At 43.0% G+C, this 15,204-nt stretch overlaps 2 protein-coding genes and 2 non-coding genes across 6 annotated transcripts in view; all 4 read left to right on the plus strand.

The window, feature by feature from the left end:
* The first annotated feature begins 1,015 nt into the window (after nucleotides 1-1,015).
* On the plus strand, nucleotides 1,016-12,521 carry Cct6a (chaperonin containing TCP1 subunit 6A). Its single transcript, XM_027413815.2, has 14 exons — nucleotides 1,016-1,216; nucleotides 2,002-2,065; nucleotides 3,018-3,152; nucleotides 3,782-3,955; nucleotides 4,679-4,782; nucleotides 5,437-5,547; nucleotides 5,738-5,897; nucleotides 5,976-6,058; nucleotides 7,263-7,359; nucleotides 8,666-8,813; nucleotides 9,285-9,418; nucleotides 10,176-10,278; nucleotides 11,122-11,194; nucleotides 11,285-12,521. Exons 1-14 carry the CDS (start codon nucleotides 1,080-1,082, stop codon nucleotides 11,355-11,357), a joined length of 1,596 nt encoding a protein of 531 aa, XP_027269616.1. The 5' UTR covers nucleotides 1,016-1,079; the 3' UTR covers nucleotides 11,358-12,521.
* On the plus strand, nucleotides 3,514-3,652 carry LOC113835509. Its single transcript, XR_003485097.1, has one exon. It is a non-coding gene; the product is annotated as a small nucleolar RNA SNORA22 (small nucleolar RNA).
* On the plus strand, nucleotides 8,860-8,992 carry LOC113835507. Its single transcript, XR_003485095.1, has one exon. It is a non-coding gene; the product is annotated as a small nucleolar RNA SNORA15 (small nucleolar RNA).
* A 345-nt stretch (nucleotides 12,522-12,866) lies between the features above and the next one.
* The window catches only part of Sumf2 (sulfatase modifying factor 2), a 33,594-nt gene continuing 31,256 nt past the window's right edge, over nucleotides 12,867-15,204 (plus strand). For all 3 annotated transcript variants that reach the window (XM_027413820.2, XM_027413819.2, XM_027413821.2), the window contains exon 1: nucleotides 12,867-13,009. In XM_027413820.2, the coding sequence (XP_027269621.1) occupies nucleotides 12,946-13,009 (64 nt within the window). In that variant the 5' untranslated portion in view covers nucleotides 12,867-12,945. The remainder of the gene's footprint in view (nucleotides 13,010-15,204) is intronic.

Below are 15,204 nucleotides of genomic sequence, written 5' to 3' on the forward strand. Positions count from 1 at the left end.
ATAACTGTCTGGTAACTCCAGTTTCAAAGGATCTGATACCTTCACATCAATGCACATAAAATAAAGTTTAAAAATTATTTTTTTAAAAAAAGTTAGAGTCCTTTCAAAGGCTGGGCACCACTGTCCAACTAAGCTTGAGTTTTTAGCAGGCATACAAGATCACACCACTTTGGAGGTTGAAGCAGGATTGCTATGAGTTAGCTATCAGTCCAGGCTATACAGTGAGTAGGTTAACCGGGGCCAGAGTGAGACCTTGTTTCACATACAAAAATAAAAAAGCCGGGTGGTGGTGGTGCACGCCTTAAAGCCTGCACTATGGAGGCAGAAGCAGGCAGATCTCTGTAGATTTGAGGCCAGCCAGGTCTACAGAGCGAGTTCCAGGACAGCCAAGGCTACACAGAAAAACACTAACTCGAAAAACCAAAAACCAAACCAACCCTGAGTCCACAAATCTGCCTCAGTGACCTGGGCCCTAAGAATAGACTATTAAGTCTCATCAACGCCCATCGCGCCAATCTCGTCGCTCCTAAAGCCATCCAGGAGTTTCTACCTAGCATTATACTCGTCTTTCCCGGATTTAAATCACCAGAGTACCAGAGAAGCGTCCTTTATCTGTGTTCCTACTTTTAAGGATAAAAGGAGCGATAAAAATGAGTCTAAGAAACCTCGCGAGAGGGTGAGGGGGCCATTCCCGGAACCCAGAGTCCAGTAGCTACAGACACGCTGCAAAGCGAAGCCCATGCCTCTGCTTCCTGTCACACCCAGACGAGTGCTGAGGCCGAAGAATCCCTCACACAGCAGGCCACACAACCTCTGCGACCAAAACGGAACCTTAAGATGCGGAGTGACGATTGCCAGAGAACAAGTTTCTCGGATGCGCAATGACGCCGCAACTGAGCGTGACGGGCGGAGCCTCGAGAGACTAGCGTCTGACTGAGCCAATCATCGAGCAGCAGCGGAGCCGCAGTCCAATGGAGGTGCGCTGGAGGCACGCTGGGGGCGGGCCGGGTGCGTAAGACTTTTCGAGAAGACCCGCATAGAGCACGTTGTTCTCGGCCTCTCCCTGAGCTCGGCCGGCCATGGCGGCGGTGAAGAGCCTAAACCCTAAAGCCGAGGTGGCCCGGGCGCAGGCAGCGTTGGCCGTGAACATCAGCGCGGCACGGGGCCTGCAGGATGTACTGAGGACCAACTTGGGGCCGAAGGGCACCATGAAGATGTAAGGCCGGGATGGCGGGAGGGCGGGCCTGGCGGGCCCATGGCCGCAAACTCGAGCCGCCGCCTCCAGGCCTTGGCTTTCTACGATGTCTGTGCAGCCTCCCAACCAAACCGCCCAGTTCACTCCTTTTGGGATTGCCAGGCGCACCCACTTCCTTTGGAGGGAGAGGGTGGCGTGTGCACCTTTCCTCTACCCAGCCCCGTGACCCCGAGCTTACTAGGATGTAGTTGTAACCAAATTTTATGGGTTTTATTTTTTTTTACCTTATAGTTGGCAAATTGATGAAGTTCACTGGGCCGCAGCGCTTTATTTTACTCTGCTCTTACTACCTATGCCTTTTTCCCCTTGTACCCGCGTCCCAAAAGACGCTTGCTTTCATGTCATATATCCCATTGTCTCCTTGTGGGCTTTTCATTATGTATTTATTTGGGCTCTGACTGATCTGCTCTGAGCTGCCTCGAACTTACAGAGATTCACTTGTCTCAAAAAGAGAGAGAGAGAGAAGCCGGGCAGTGGTGGCACACGCCTTTAGTCCCAGCACTCTGGAGGCAGAGGCAGGTGTATCTCTGTGAGTTCGAGGCCAGCCTGGTCTACAGAGTGAGTGCCAGGACAGGCTCCAAAGCTACAGAGAAACCCTGTCTCAAACCACCCCCTTCCCCAAAAAACACAAATAAGAGAGAAAGAAAGAAATATGCCCTTCCCTTTGACTTCTTTATGGAATTCTTAATTGGGTTTCCATTGAAAAAACGTTACATGTTGCTCATCAGTTTCTGCCCATTTGACAGGCTTGTTTCTGGTGCTGGAGACATCAAGCTTACTAAAGATGGCAATGTGCTGCTTCACGAAATGGTAAGAGGTTGCCGTGCTACGTTAAAAAATAAAAATAAGAAAAGCTTGACCTCCTGTAGTTTTGCTAGTGTTGGCATGTTCATTATTGAGGTGGCTCATATCTTTGAAACAGAAATGTAGAAAATAGTGTACTGGATGAAGAACTCTGCTTGGGGAGGGGGCCTTTTTTTTGTAGTCTGGGTGGTGGTGGTGGTAGTATGCTTTAGTCCTAGCACGATGGAGGTGAGCCAGGTGGTTCAAGGCCAGCCTGACCTACAAAGCAAGTTCCAGGACAGCCAGTGCTGTTACATAGAGAAACCCTCTCTTGAAAAACCAAAAACAGGGCTGGAGAGATGGCTCAGAGGTTAAGAGCACTTCCAGAGGTCCTGAGTTCAATTCCCAGCAACCACATGATGGCTCACAACCATCCGTTATGAGATCTGGTGCCCTCTTCTGGTGTGCAGCTATACATGGAAGCAGAATGTTGTATACATAATAAATAAAATCTTTTTTTTTTTTTTTAAGAAAAAACAAAACAAAAATCATAGCCAGGCAGGGCTACATAGTGAGATGCTGTTTCAAAAACAGGGCAATTGGGAAAGAAAAACAAAAACCCTCATATTCCTACCAAACCACTGGAGAAATGAAGCTTTTCTTGCATCATAGATAACCTGCTTCTGCCTCCTAAATGCTGCGGTTAAAACTGTACACCGTCACACCTGGCTAACTATATATTCTATATGTTGTTATTTTGTCCCAAGGGTTAAATGAAATTGGTCCAAGCATCCATTTGTTTACCAGAACTTTCAGGTCCAGCAGTTTAAATCCCAGAAAAGAAAATGACTTAAAAATCCAAGCAAAATGTAGCCAAGCTGGACACTTTACGTGGATGGCTTTAAAAGGAGCCTGTCTTACATTTTACCTTAGGTAATGGTTTAAGTCATTTAAACAGTTCTTTTTTTTCTACTTTTAGCAAATTCAACACCCAACAGCTTCTTTAATAGCAAAAGTAGCTACAGCCCAGGATGACATAACTGGTGATGGTACTACATCCAATGTCCTTATCATTGGGGAGCTGCTAAAACAGGCAGATCTCTACATTTCTGAGGTATGCATGATAAAATTGTTTCTGTGGTATTTTTGGTGGGCTCTTGGTGCAAATTGATGCAATACTCCCTGAGAGCACACCACAACTGTAAGGTCAAGCTGCTTAAATCTGGGAGCCTGTGCTTGTCTTTATCATGGTCCGGTGTCAACTATATATAAATGATAATATATTTATATTTAACGGACTTGTCTCAAACTCAGAGAGATCTAGCTGGTTCTGCTCCATACCTGGCCTAGTCTCTGGTTTTTTGTTTTGTTTTGTTTTTAATAATATTTCAAAATAATGTGAACTAACTGCAGACAGGATAAGCATTTGCTGACAGCAGAACTTTAGGAGCTAGTTTTGGGTTTGGTATTCTGGTTTGCACAGTGAACACCCAAGTGTGCTTTGTCTGTGGTTCCCTTGGCCTTGACTCTGTGCTAGAGTAAAGTCTGTTCGTTTCCTCTGCATTGAAAGGAGTACTGTGTCCTTTTAAATGTATTCAGAAAATCAGCACATCATGTTAGCTTAATTGTATTAGGTATGGGTCACTTAGGGTGTCCCTTCAAATGTTACTGGACTTAGTGAATTGTTGCATCTTGTTGAAGATGCAAATGTTGGCAGTGGTTTTGTAACTGTTTTGATTATAGGGTCTTCATCCCAGGATAATAACTGAAGGTTTTGAAGCTGCAAAGGAAAAGGCACTCCAGTTTTTGGAACAAGTCAAAGTAAGCAGAGAGATGGACAGAGAAACACTCATCGATGTGGCCAGAACATCTCTTCGAACTAAAGTTCATGCTGAACTCGCAGATGTCTTAACAGAGGTGTGTGGTGCAGGGCACAGAGAAAATCTCCCATAAATATCTGTTTTCAGTGTTGCATACCTAGGGTCTTCACAGGAATGTTGTGTAAAGTAAGGGGTTTGGGTTTTTCCCTAGGCAGTAATAAACTAATCTGTCTTCATCTTCAAAGTGTGAAGAATAAATTGTTACTAGGCCAGCCAGGTTTTGGAAAAATAGTTGAAACTTTCATAGAAGGATTATGAAGTACAGACTGAGTTTTGGTCAAAGATGTGTCATTCCCTCCTCTCCCCATGGGAACTGGTAGTTTGGTGTATGTTGTGGTCTAATCGGGCTAATTATTAATTCTAACACTTTGTCTGCTGTTTCTGAATAAATTAGAAATTTACTGAAAAAGGTAAATTATTGTAAGGTATACTGATGATGTGAGGACTGGAAGATGGCTCAGAGGTTAAGAGCACTGGCTGTTCTTCCAGAGGTCCTGAGTTCAATCACAGCCATCCATAATGAGATCTGGTGCCCTCTTCTGGTGTGGAGGCAGAATGTTGTATACATAACAATTTTTTTTTTTCCTCTTGAAAACAAAAGTTGCCTGTATTTGCAATATAGTAATGAGAATGTTGATTCTTCAGACAATTGCAAGTTGAGGTTTGAGAGACAAATTACTTCAACCTTTCCATTTGTCTAAAGGTCAGCTAAAGTGTATCAGCTTCTACAAATTAAATTTATTTAATGGTTATCTCATAGGCTGTAGTGGATTCCGTTTTGTCCATTAAGAAAACAAATGAACCCATTGACCTCTTCATGGTTGAGATCATGGAGATGAAACATAAATCTGAAACTGATACAAGGTAGGTGACAGAATGTTTTTTGATGTTTTCTACCGATGAACTTCTCCCTAGCCCTGAGACAAGTTCATATTAGGTTAGTTACTGGCTGTGATATTTATTCTAAGTGGCATGCATTGTTGAAATGAAGGAGTACTGTGCTGTGTCTGTGGTCAGCGTAGTTCTAAAATGTAAATATCAGTGAGTGTTTATTGATATGCTTGAGTATACTTCATACAAAGATTCTAATTTGAAGGTGGGCGGGGTTTAAGACAGAGGCAGGCAATGTCTGAGTTCAAGGCCAGCCTGGTCTACAAGAGCTAGTTCAGGACAGCCTCAAAAGCCACAGAGAAACCGTGTCTCACCCCCCCCCCAAAAAAAAAATCTAGACTGAAGATGTTTCTTTTAGAGAATTAAAGTGATCACAGTTTGATAGCCTACTGGTATACAGGTTTTTCCTAAAGTAGAAGATTGTTATTTTTGTTTGGGCAGCTTGTCTTGTATCTTAGAGCATTGCCTTTTCACATCTGGCCTTAAATTAACTGAGAAGTTTTCAAACTATTTTAGAAATTAGTGGACTTGAATAAAAATTGTTGCTATAGCAATTTATTTTATTATTGTGTATCACTCTCCTGTCTGGTATATATAAATAGGAGTGGTATTAAATTTCCTGTTTAGCTTAATCAGGGGACTTGTTTTGGATCATGGAGCACGGCATCCTGATATGAAGAAAAGAGTAGAAAATGCCTACATCCTCACGTGCAACGTGTCCTTAGAATATGAGAAAACGTGAGTTTGTAACAGAACCAACCCTTCAGGGGAGGAGGAGGAGGTTGGCATGGGGACTTGGGTTATATGTAACTTAGTCGTAGAGCACTTGGTCTAGAGTGGCCAGCCTAAAGCAGTCCCGTCAGTCCCATTGCAACTAAGGTAAGAATGGAAATCTTCCCCTTTTCTGTGACTTTTTTTTCTTTTGTAGAGAAGTGAATTCTGGGTTTTTTTACAAGAGTGCCGAAGAGCGAGAAAAACTAGTAAAGGCTGAAAGAAAATTCATTGAAGATAGAGTTAAAAAGATAATAGAACTGAAAAAGAATGTCTGTGGTGATTCAGATAAAGGATTTGTCGTTATTAACCAAAAGGTAAAAATTTAAAGTTTTGAATTAGTCTTGTTTGTTTTCAAGGTGAAGGCTATTGAAAATATTTTGGTTTTTATTCAGGGGATTGACCCCTTTTCCTTGGATGCACTTGCAAAAGAAGGCATCGTTGCTCTGCGCAGGGCCAAGAGGAGAAACATGGAGAGGTGAGTGGCACCAACTTCACACATGGCACTTCACACTAGGCTTACTCCTTTTGCTCTTCTGCTTGTTTTTGCATTTCTTTTTTTAGTTGCATATATTAGTTGAACAAAATCATTGGTTTCATTATGTGCTTTGATCATTTTTACACATTTTACCCTGTTGCTCTAAATATTTTTGCATATTCTATTGTGGCAAACTAAAAATCTACCTTCTTAAACCTTTTCTGTGTATGAGTTCAGGTTTGTGCATACTACAGCACATAGGTATAATAAGTCCAAGGACAGCTTACATGTCCCCCTAACATGTGGATCCCAGGGAATAAACTCCAGTGGAAGGACTTAATCTTTAGCTTGAGGTCCTATCACAGGCCCTCAGATTTAGCATTTATCTTCACTGTTGGTGATCCTCAGCTTCCCAAGTACATGATTACAGATAAGTATCACTAGTGCCAGCCAGTATTTTAACCTCTTCAAAAGTACAGGGGGCTTAGGCAACATCAGGAGAATAGTGTGTTAAGGTATGATTGTACACAAACCTGTAATGCTGTCACTTGGGGCAAGGAGGCAACATGTCGGCCTGCATACATATCTCAACTGAACATTCAAAATTAAGGACAAGAGAGAAGGAAGGTTCCTAAGAAATATTCCCACACAGAAACCCATCCCTATTCTGGTTTCCTTGTATTGTGATGGCCTTGGCGGGGAGTTTTAAGTGGAGATTTAAAAACTTGATTACCAACTGGTTTATGGTAAATGGCAAGAGCTTTGTTTAGGATACACTACCTCCAGGACAGCCAAGACTGTTACACAGAGAAATCCTGTCCTGGAAAACCTACATAAACTAATATATACATTAAAATGCAGTTTCGTCATGGGGCTGGAGAGGTGGATAACAGCACTGGTTGCTCTTCAGGAGGACCTGGGCTCGGTTCACATCACCCACATGGCTGCTCACAACTGTCTAACTTCTTCATCAGCCAGGCAGTGGTGACTCACACCTTTTACTCCCAGTACTCAGGAGGCAGATGGATCTCTGTGAGTTCCAGCACAGCCAGGACTGTTACACACAGATAGCCTATTTCGGAAAAACAAAACAATACACTTTGATCATGTCATTCTGAAAATCTCCTTCCTAAAGATTGTTGTCTTAATTGAGTATAACCAACATGGCTTACTAAAATTTCACATAATTGCTTCACTGTTACAGGCTGACACTTGCTTGTGGCGGTATAGCTCTGAATTCCTTAGATGACCTGAATCCTGACTGTTTGGGGCATGCAGGTCTTGTCTATGAGTATACATTGGTAAGTGTTTTCTCCTAAAGACAATAGTATTTTCTTTATCAGTGGTTGAGCAGAAAATTTCAAACTCAAAATCAGATTTTATTTTATTTCATTTATTTATTTTTTGGTTTTATGAGACAGGGTTTCTCTGGCTTTGGAGGTTGTCCTGGAACTAGTTCCGGTTTTTTTTTTTTTTTTTTTTTTTTTGGAACAAGTTCTTGTAGACCAGGCTGGTCTTGAACTCACAGAGATCCGCCTGCCTCTGCCTTCTGAATGCTGGGACTAAAGGCTTGTGCCACCAATGCCCTGCTCCTAAACAAGTTTTTGTTTGATTTTTTTTTGAGGCAGGGTTTCTCTGTAGCAGTTCTAGCTATTCTGGGAATCTTTGTCAGCAAAGCTGACCTCAAACTTAGAGGTCCACCTGCCTGTTCCTCCTGAGTGTTGGGATTAAAAGGGTATGCACCACCACCTCCCAGCTTTTCTTAATTTTATGTATTTATTTATTCAATTTGGTTTTTCGAGACAGGGTTTCTCTGTGTAGCTTTGGAGCCTATCCTGGCAGTCGCTCTGGAGACCAGGCTGGCTTGAACTTACAGATCCGCCTGCCTCTACCTTCCGAGTGCTGGGATTAAAGGCGTGCTCCATAAACGCCCGACTAATTTTATGTATTTATTTGAGACAGAGTAATACTATGTTGCCTGGGCTGGCATAGAACTCACTGTATGGCTTTCTGGTTTCTCAAAACAGGGTTTCCTGGCCAGCCTGGTCTACAGAGTGAGTTCCAGGGCAGGCTCCAAAGCTACACAGAGAAACTCTGTCTTGAGAAACAAAAACGAAAAAAGACAGTTTCCCTATGTAACCTTGGCTGTCCCGGAACTTGCTCTGTAGACTAGGCTGGCCTTAACTCAGACATCCTCCTGTCTCGGTCTCTCTAGTATTGGGATTAAAGGCAAATGTCAGCACCACCTTTCTGGATAGGGCTCTTTCACTAAATTTATTCCAGGTTGCTTGTGTGAGGGTTATTTACCACACCCCGGCAATTTGCTAGTGGTTACACCATCTTTAAAAAATTACTTCTCATGCATCTTGGTGGTTTATATGTAATATGAGTTGACTTTAAATTTTTAATTTCTCTTGTGCCTGATTATCCTCCCTTTCAAAAAACCTTGCGGTTTTTTGTTGTTTTAAGATAAGGTTTTACTATACATCCTTGGGTGTGTAAGAACTCATAGAGACCTGTCTGCCTCTGTCTTTCAAGTTCTGGGGTTAAAGGCATGCATCACCGTGCCCCAAGGGTAACTTTTAACAATAATTTCTCTTCTTCCAGGGCGAAGAGAAGTTCACCTTTATTGAGAAATGTAACAATCCCCGTTCTGTCACATTACTGGTTAAAGGACCAAACAAGCACACACTGACTCAAATCAAAGATGCAATAAGAGATGGCTTGAGGGCCGTCAAAAATGCTATCGATGATGGTAAGCAGCATGCTGTGCTTGACTTGTGCTCTTTTTAGTCTTAAAGGCATGGCTGAATACTGTGTTCTTTAGTCAATAATTTACACAGCCAGACACCATGCAAAAGTAAAGTCTTCCTTTAAAATGATTGGTATGCTGTTTTTTTTAATAGTATATCATTATTAAAAGTAAGTACAAATAAATTATTAAAGCTGGTGGCTCTTGAGCTACCAATTAGAATGTTTTGCTCTTGGTTGTGGTTGCTCATATTGTGACTCAAGAGGCAGGTCTGTGCTGGGGTGTTACTGTTGGTAAGGCACCTACTTAGCATATGAGGATAGATGTACCCACATGTCTATCACCCAGTACTGCAAGAATATATAAATGCATATAACTAAATAATATTGTTCTGAAATAATTTTATTCTGTATTTGCTGGGTTGGGTTTTGTTTTGTTTTGTTTCTCTATGACTTCTCCTTCCCTTGTCCACAGGCTGTGTTGTCCCAGGCGCTGGTGCAATAGAAGTGGCAATGGCAGAAGCTCTGATTAAATACAAGCCCAGCGTGAAAGGCAGGGCTCAGCTGGGAGTCCAGGCATTTGCAGATGCCTTGCTCATTATTCCCAAGGTTTGAATATTTACCTTAGTTTTCCTTGCTGACAACCTTTGGGATGCAGTCATTTGTTTATGCTAGTTTCCTGAACTATGCCAAGCTAGGCAGGGTGCCACATGCCTTTAATCCTAGCACCTGTGAGGCAGAGGCAGGCTGGTCTTGGCCAGCTGTGTACATAACATTTCAGGCCAGCCAGCAGTGTTTGTAGCAAGAGATAGTCTGCCTCAGACCTGGGTGGGTAGAATTTAGAACACCCACCCTACCACACCTGGGGTAGGCAAGCTCTAAGTGTCCACAGCTGTACAGAGGAGAATGGAAAAAAGAAAGCCAGCATGGAGGTTGGTCACAAAGTGAAGACTAGCAGCCATATAGCAAGGCAAGAGACAAAGTGGACAGATCAGAACTGCATGGCAGCAGCCCAGTAGGCCATTGCTTGCATGGGTTGTTGAAGGATGAGCTTCTTTTTACTTGAGCAAAACTAATGGCCTTGTCATCATGAGCTACTCAGTAAAGGTGAGGGCTTATGACCAGTACTGGGGGAGTGGGGGTGTCTATTCTCTGGAGAGAACATGAATAATGAATGGTTCTATCTCAGTGCATGCAAACCACTGTCCTGTTTGTTTATTTATTTGGGGCAAGAAGGGGTGTGCTATAGCACATAAGGAGGTCAGAAGCCTGCTTTCAGGGAACTTATTTTTAATTGGAAATACTGTAAGTTTATTTAACATTCAGTTTTCAGTTTGTTTCTTCAAGAATTAAATTTGTTTGCTAGGTTCTTGCACAGAACTCTGGTTTTGACCTTCAGGAAACATTAGTTAAAGTTCAAGCTGAACATTCAGAATCGGGTCAACTTGTCGGTGTGGACTTGAACACAGGTGAGATTGTACTTCTTTGTGGGGGTAGACTAGATTAGATGCAGGAAAACTGGGGAAAGTGAAAATGCCTGGGGGATCTTGCTGTGCCTCCCTGGTTTGGAATCAGTCCTGCCCTTCTAAGTTGATGTTACCCATAACTGTACCAACTAGATATGGAGACTGGGGCATGGGATGGATATTTTAAATGGTGGAGTAAAGCTAGTGGCATGATCGTAACCCTGCTTTTTAGCCCCTATAACACAAATGTACAATATAAAGCAGAAGGCCTACTGTCCATACTCACTAACTTAATTGAAGAGATTGCTGGAATGAGGGAAGTCAACAGGAATGAGTCCATAGCAGAGGGGGGTCTAAATGCTTGCTCAGCAGCTAGTGCTTTGTCATAAAGAGATATGAACCACATGGCCAAGATTCTGGAAAGGAGTGGTGAATAGTCAGTGATAACCAGTACTGTTGCTTCATATTTTAAAGATTTGAAGTTGTCTTTGACTACATAGCAAAATCCTGTCTAAGATAGTCCAAATTGGTCCTTGTTTTCTGTTCTAGAATTGGTGGGGTTTGTTCATAAATAGGATGATTTCTTGAAAAAGGTAAAGGTATTCGATTGGGGCTAGAGAAAGATAGTTAAGAGCAATAGTTGCTTTTCCAGAGGACCTGGGTTCCAGTACTAGCACCCACATGGCAGCTCACAACTGGTGTTACTTCAGTTCCAGGGGCTCTGATACCCTCAGGCATGCGTGCAGTTAAAAGACCAATGCATGTGAAATAAAAATCACTTTTTAAATTAAAAAGAAAGGGGCATCTGATAATTTGTGGTTTCAAGGTGTGGTATTTATTTTTCAGGTGAGCCAATGGTGGCAGCAGAGATGGGTGTGTGGGATAACTACTGTGTCAAGAAGCAGCTGCTTCACTCCTGGTGAGTTTGGAAACTTGAGCCAGCTGTTATTGTTTAGTTGGGCAGGTTGAAATCATGTTAGTGTCTGAGCTGTCTTCTTTTTCCTTCCAGTACTGTGATCGCCACCAACATTCTCCTGGTTGATGAGATCATGAGAGCGGGGATGTCCTCTCTGAAAGGCTGAGGAAGTCCCTTGTCACTGCATCTGTAATAATACAGAATGGTGTGGGAAAATGGTCATTTTTGTCCAAGTGATTTGGAAAAGAATTTCCTCTTTCCGGTTGAAGAAAAGGAACAAGACATTTGGCACCTATTCAAATTACAATACTGTAAAAAAAAAAATTTTCATTCACTGAGTGTATGCATATGCTCAAAAAGTGGGCCCTTTTTAACCCACTGAAAAACATGTTTTAACTACATTGACACAAAAATTACATATTAAGATGAGTGTGTTGTCTACCTTGTTCCTTAAATGTTCTTCAAAAAAATTGTAATGGTTTTTTTTTAACAGCATGGTGGTGCTTGCCTCTAAGCCTAGCACTTTGGAAAAGAGGTTCAGAAGTTCTGCTCCAACTCAGGATACAGGAGACACCCCCCCCCCCACTCAAAAGAATCATTTTCCCCCTCGTGGTTGTATTTTAAATTAGCCAACTAACTCCCTGTTAAACATGTAAGATTCTTGCCAGTGCAGAACACATCTGGGTAATTTATGGTTTTCATAGTGTCTAATAAATACTTAAAAGTATTGATCGTTCACACTTTGAAATAACTGGGGCTGGAGAGATGTCTCAGAGGTGTAGAGCACTGACTGCTCTTCCAGAAGTCCTGAGTTCAATTCTTAGCAACCACATGGTGGCTCACAACGCATCTATAATGAGATCAGGTGCCCTCTTCTGGCCTGCAGGCATAAGTGTAGGCAGATCACTATATACATAATAAATCCTTTTGTAAAAAAATTAATAACTGCTAAAAAAAAAAAAATGCTTCCCTGGAAAAGCTAAGTTGAGGTATTCAGATGGAGGCTGGGGCGGGAGGATCACAATTCTGAAGGCCAACCCCTCCCAGCATGAGGACACAAGAGGTGGGAACATGCAAGTTGACAGCCAAAAGAAAGATGGCTGAATAAGGGCTTGTGAAAAACAATCTCTAGTCGACTTCCAAACCTTAAACTTTATGCTTTTACATCATAACTATCACAATCTTTGTTATCGTTTTCTCACGTAAATACTCTTGGTTTCCGTGTATTTGTTTTATGTGCGTTGGATAATAATGACATCTTCCCCAAGTGGAGTGTTGGGGGGGCTCCTCAGTATTCTACAGTGAGTCAAATAAAAAGTTGAAACCTGTGGTCTTGTGTTACAAGGTTCAACTGAATAAAGAGTGGCATGTGTGGATGGATGGGTGAGTGAGTGGTGGAAGTATTTCCTGTTCATGCAGAAAAGGGAAGTTCAGTTCCCAGCAGCCGCACCGCCCTGCTCCTAACCAGCTGCAGCTCCGGCACTGTGAGCACACACATACTCCTTACATCGCGTATACAAAAATTTTTAGAATAGATAGTTAAATCCGAATGTGACTAAATTGGAGTGTAAGCCAGTGTTTAGGTTCATGGGAGATCCCTACAGGCACTCCCACGGAGTGCCCCCTGTGTCTCCCAACAGCTCTGCCATTGGACAAAATGAGGTTGCTCACCAAGCAAGTGCGCAGGCGCGAGGGAGTCAATCCTGCGACCGGCTCTGAGCAGACGCATGCGTGTTGAGTCCTAGCTCTCCAGCATGGGTTCCTCGCTCCCTGTCTTGTCTCTGATGTGCCTCCTGTCCAGTCCCAGGCTTCAGCTAGGTCAGTGTGCGGCTCTGCCTGTTTCCCCTATCCCTACCCGAAAAAAGGACTGTACCCAGCCTTTCAGATGCTGCCTCCGCCTCGGAGGGTTTTTGCGGGATCTCGGGCCGCTTGCTGGGGCTAGCCACCAAGAGACTGCACACTTGGATTTTTTTTTTTTTTTTTTTTTTTTTTTTTCTGGTTCATACACTTCGGGTTTTAAAAGCAGGGTTTCTTCTAGTACGCAGCCCTGCCCAGGCCGTTGAGTGCAGCAAGCTGGTTTTCCTGTTCTCTATCCCACTTCCCCGTCTTAAGCCGGTGTACTCATGTGTGATACATAGCTTTTATTTGTAGGAAGTTAGCTTTAAAAGCTCAAGATCACTAAGTCACATACACAAAAATCCGATGCCATTTCTCCCCTTACAACTAACAATACTTTATCATCTGTTTAAGTACACCTTTTATCTCTAGTTTCTTTTGGGATTGAACTTTTTATTTTGTTTTTACGAGACAGGGTTTCCTCTGTGTAATACATCTGACTGCCCTGGAACTCACTCCGTAGACCAGGCTGGCTTCAAACCCACAGAGCTAGGCCTTCCTCTGCCTCACCGGTGCTGGATTAAAGGCGTGAACCACCACCCCCGGCACGGATTGAATTTATTAAGAGATTTGTGTGTGAGTGCTTTGGTCTCTATGTTTGTGCACCATGAGTGTGCCTGATGCCCACGGAGGTCGGAAGAAAGTGGTAGGATTTTGGAACTGAAGAAACACAGAAACCACTGAATGGGTGCTGGGAACTGAAGATGAGGTGTGTGCAACAGCAGCAGGTGCTCTTACATGCTGAGCCATCTCTCTAGCCCCCTATTTTATTTTATCTTTAAGCAGAGTAAACTATGTCGCCTTGTCTGGCCTGGTGCTTGTATATGGAGCAGGCTGACTTGGAATTATAGAGATCCACCTGGGCAAGCACTGTCTAGCATGATCTACAGCTCAAGCCCTTGTTTAGGGGTGTTTGTTTTAAAGGTCTTGGCTCTATAGCCCAAGCTTGACTTGAGCTTGTGATCAACTGCCACAGGTTTCTTAGAGTTGGGATTATAGGCATAAAAAAGTGGCCTTGGGTTTTTTTGTTTGTTCTGAAACAGGTTCTCACTATGTAGCCCTGACTGGCCTGAAAGTCACTATGTAGACAGACCAGGCTGGCCTGAAACTCACAGTTCACTTGCCTCTGCCTCCTATGTGCTGGAATTGAAGTTATATGCCACCATGCCTGGCCTAAAAATGACTTTTTATTTTATTTTTGAAACAGTCTCACTATATAGCCGAGGCTAACCTCAAACTCAAGATCCTCCTACCCTACCTAGCCTCTCAACTGTTAAATGTCTGGGATTACAGGTCAGTCACCCCATATGTCTTTTTTTTTTTTTTGGTTTTGGTTTTTCTAGACAGAGTTTCTCTGTGTAACCCTGAATGTGCTGCTATTCTGTAGAATAGGATTCACCTTGAACTCACAGAGATCTGACTGCCTCTACCCCCACCCCCACCAGGTGCGGGGATTGAAGCTGTGTACCATGTCTTTTTAAAACTTTTTTCAGCCGTACTCAGGAGGCAGAGGCAGGTGGATCTCTGTGAATTCCAGTCTGGCCTGATCTACAGAGCGAGTTCCATGACAGACTACATGGGGTGGGGGGGGGGAGGATATCACAAAGATCTGTCTCCAAACCCCAAGTTCTGGGATTGGAGGTGTACATCACTATAAGTGGACCTAAAGAGGGTGGGTATTTTATTTTTCCTTTATATATGTGCCCAGTGTGCAGATACTAGCAAAGGATGGAAAACTTAGCTTAGTCCCTAAAAATATTTTTAAAATTTTAGTTTGCTTGTTTATATTGTAATTGTTTGATATTTAATTACCTTTTAATTTGATATTTCCCTGCTTATGCATTTTCCCTCTTGGAATTATTCCTGAAATGGGTAGAATCGTGTCAGAATGAGAAGAGAGCTAAATACAGCAACCTGGAAGGCTGGGTATGGTTGCTCATCCCTTTAATCCCAGCTCTTGAAAGGCAAAGGCAAGCAGATCTCTGTGAGTTCCAAGCCAGCCTAGTCTCTGTGAGTTTCAGGCCAGACCAGGGTTGGAAGGAAGGGGGACCCAGTGCCTCCTCGCCTCTGTGGGTACCAGCTATACATGCAGTACACTTATATACATGCAGACAACA

The sequence above is a fragment of the Cricetulus griseus genome, chromosome 4 (assembly GCF_003668045.3).
Source record: "Cricetulus griseus strain 17A/GY chromosome 4, alternate assembly CriGri-PICRH-1.0, whole genome shotgun sequence".
NCBI lineage: Eukaryota > Metazoa > Chordata > Mammalia > Rodentia > Cricetidae > Cricetulus > Cricetulus griseus.

Excerpts from the sequence above, each read along its gene's own strand:
- Cct6a (XM_027413815.2), top strand. The coding sequence starts at position 1,080 with ATGGCGGCGGTGAAGAGCCTAAACCCTAAAGCCGAGGTGGCCCGGGCG. Across the intron at positions 6,059-7,262 it reads AAGAGGAGAAACATGGAGAG|GCTGACACTTGCTTGTGGCG; the intron begins GTGAGTGGCACC and ends TCACTGTTACAG. Across the intron at positions 8,814-9,284 it reads CAAAAATGCTATCGATGATG|GCTGTGTTGTCCCAGGCGCT; the intron begins GTAAGCAGCATG and ends CCTTGTCCACAG.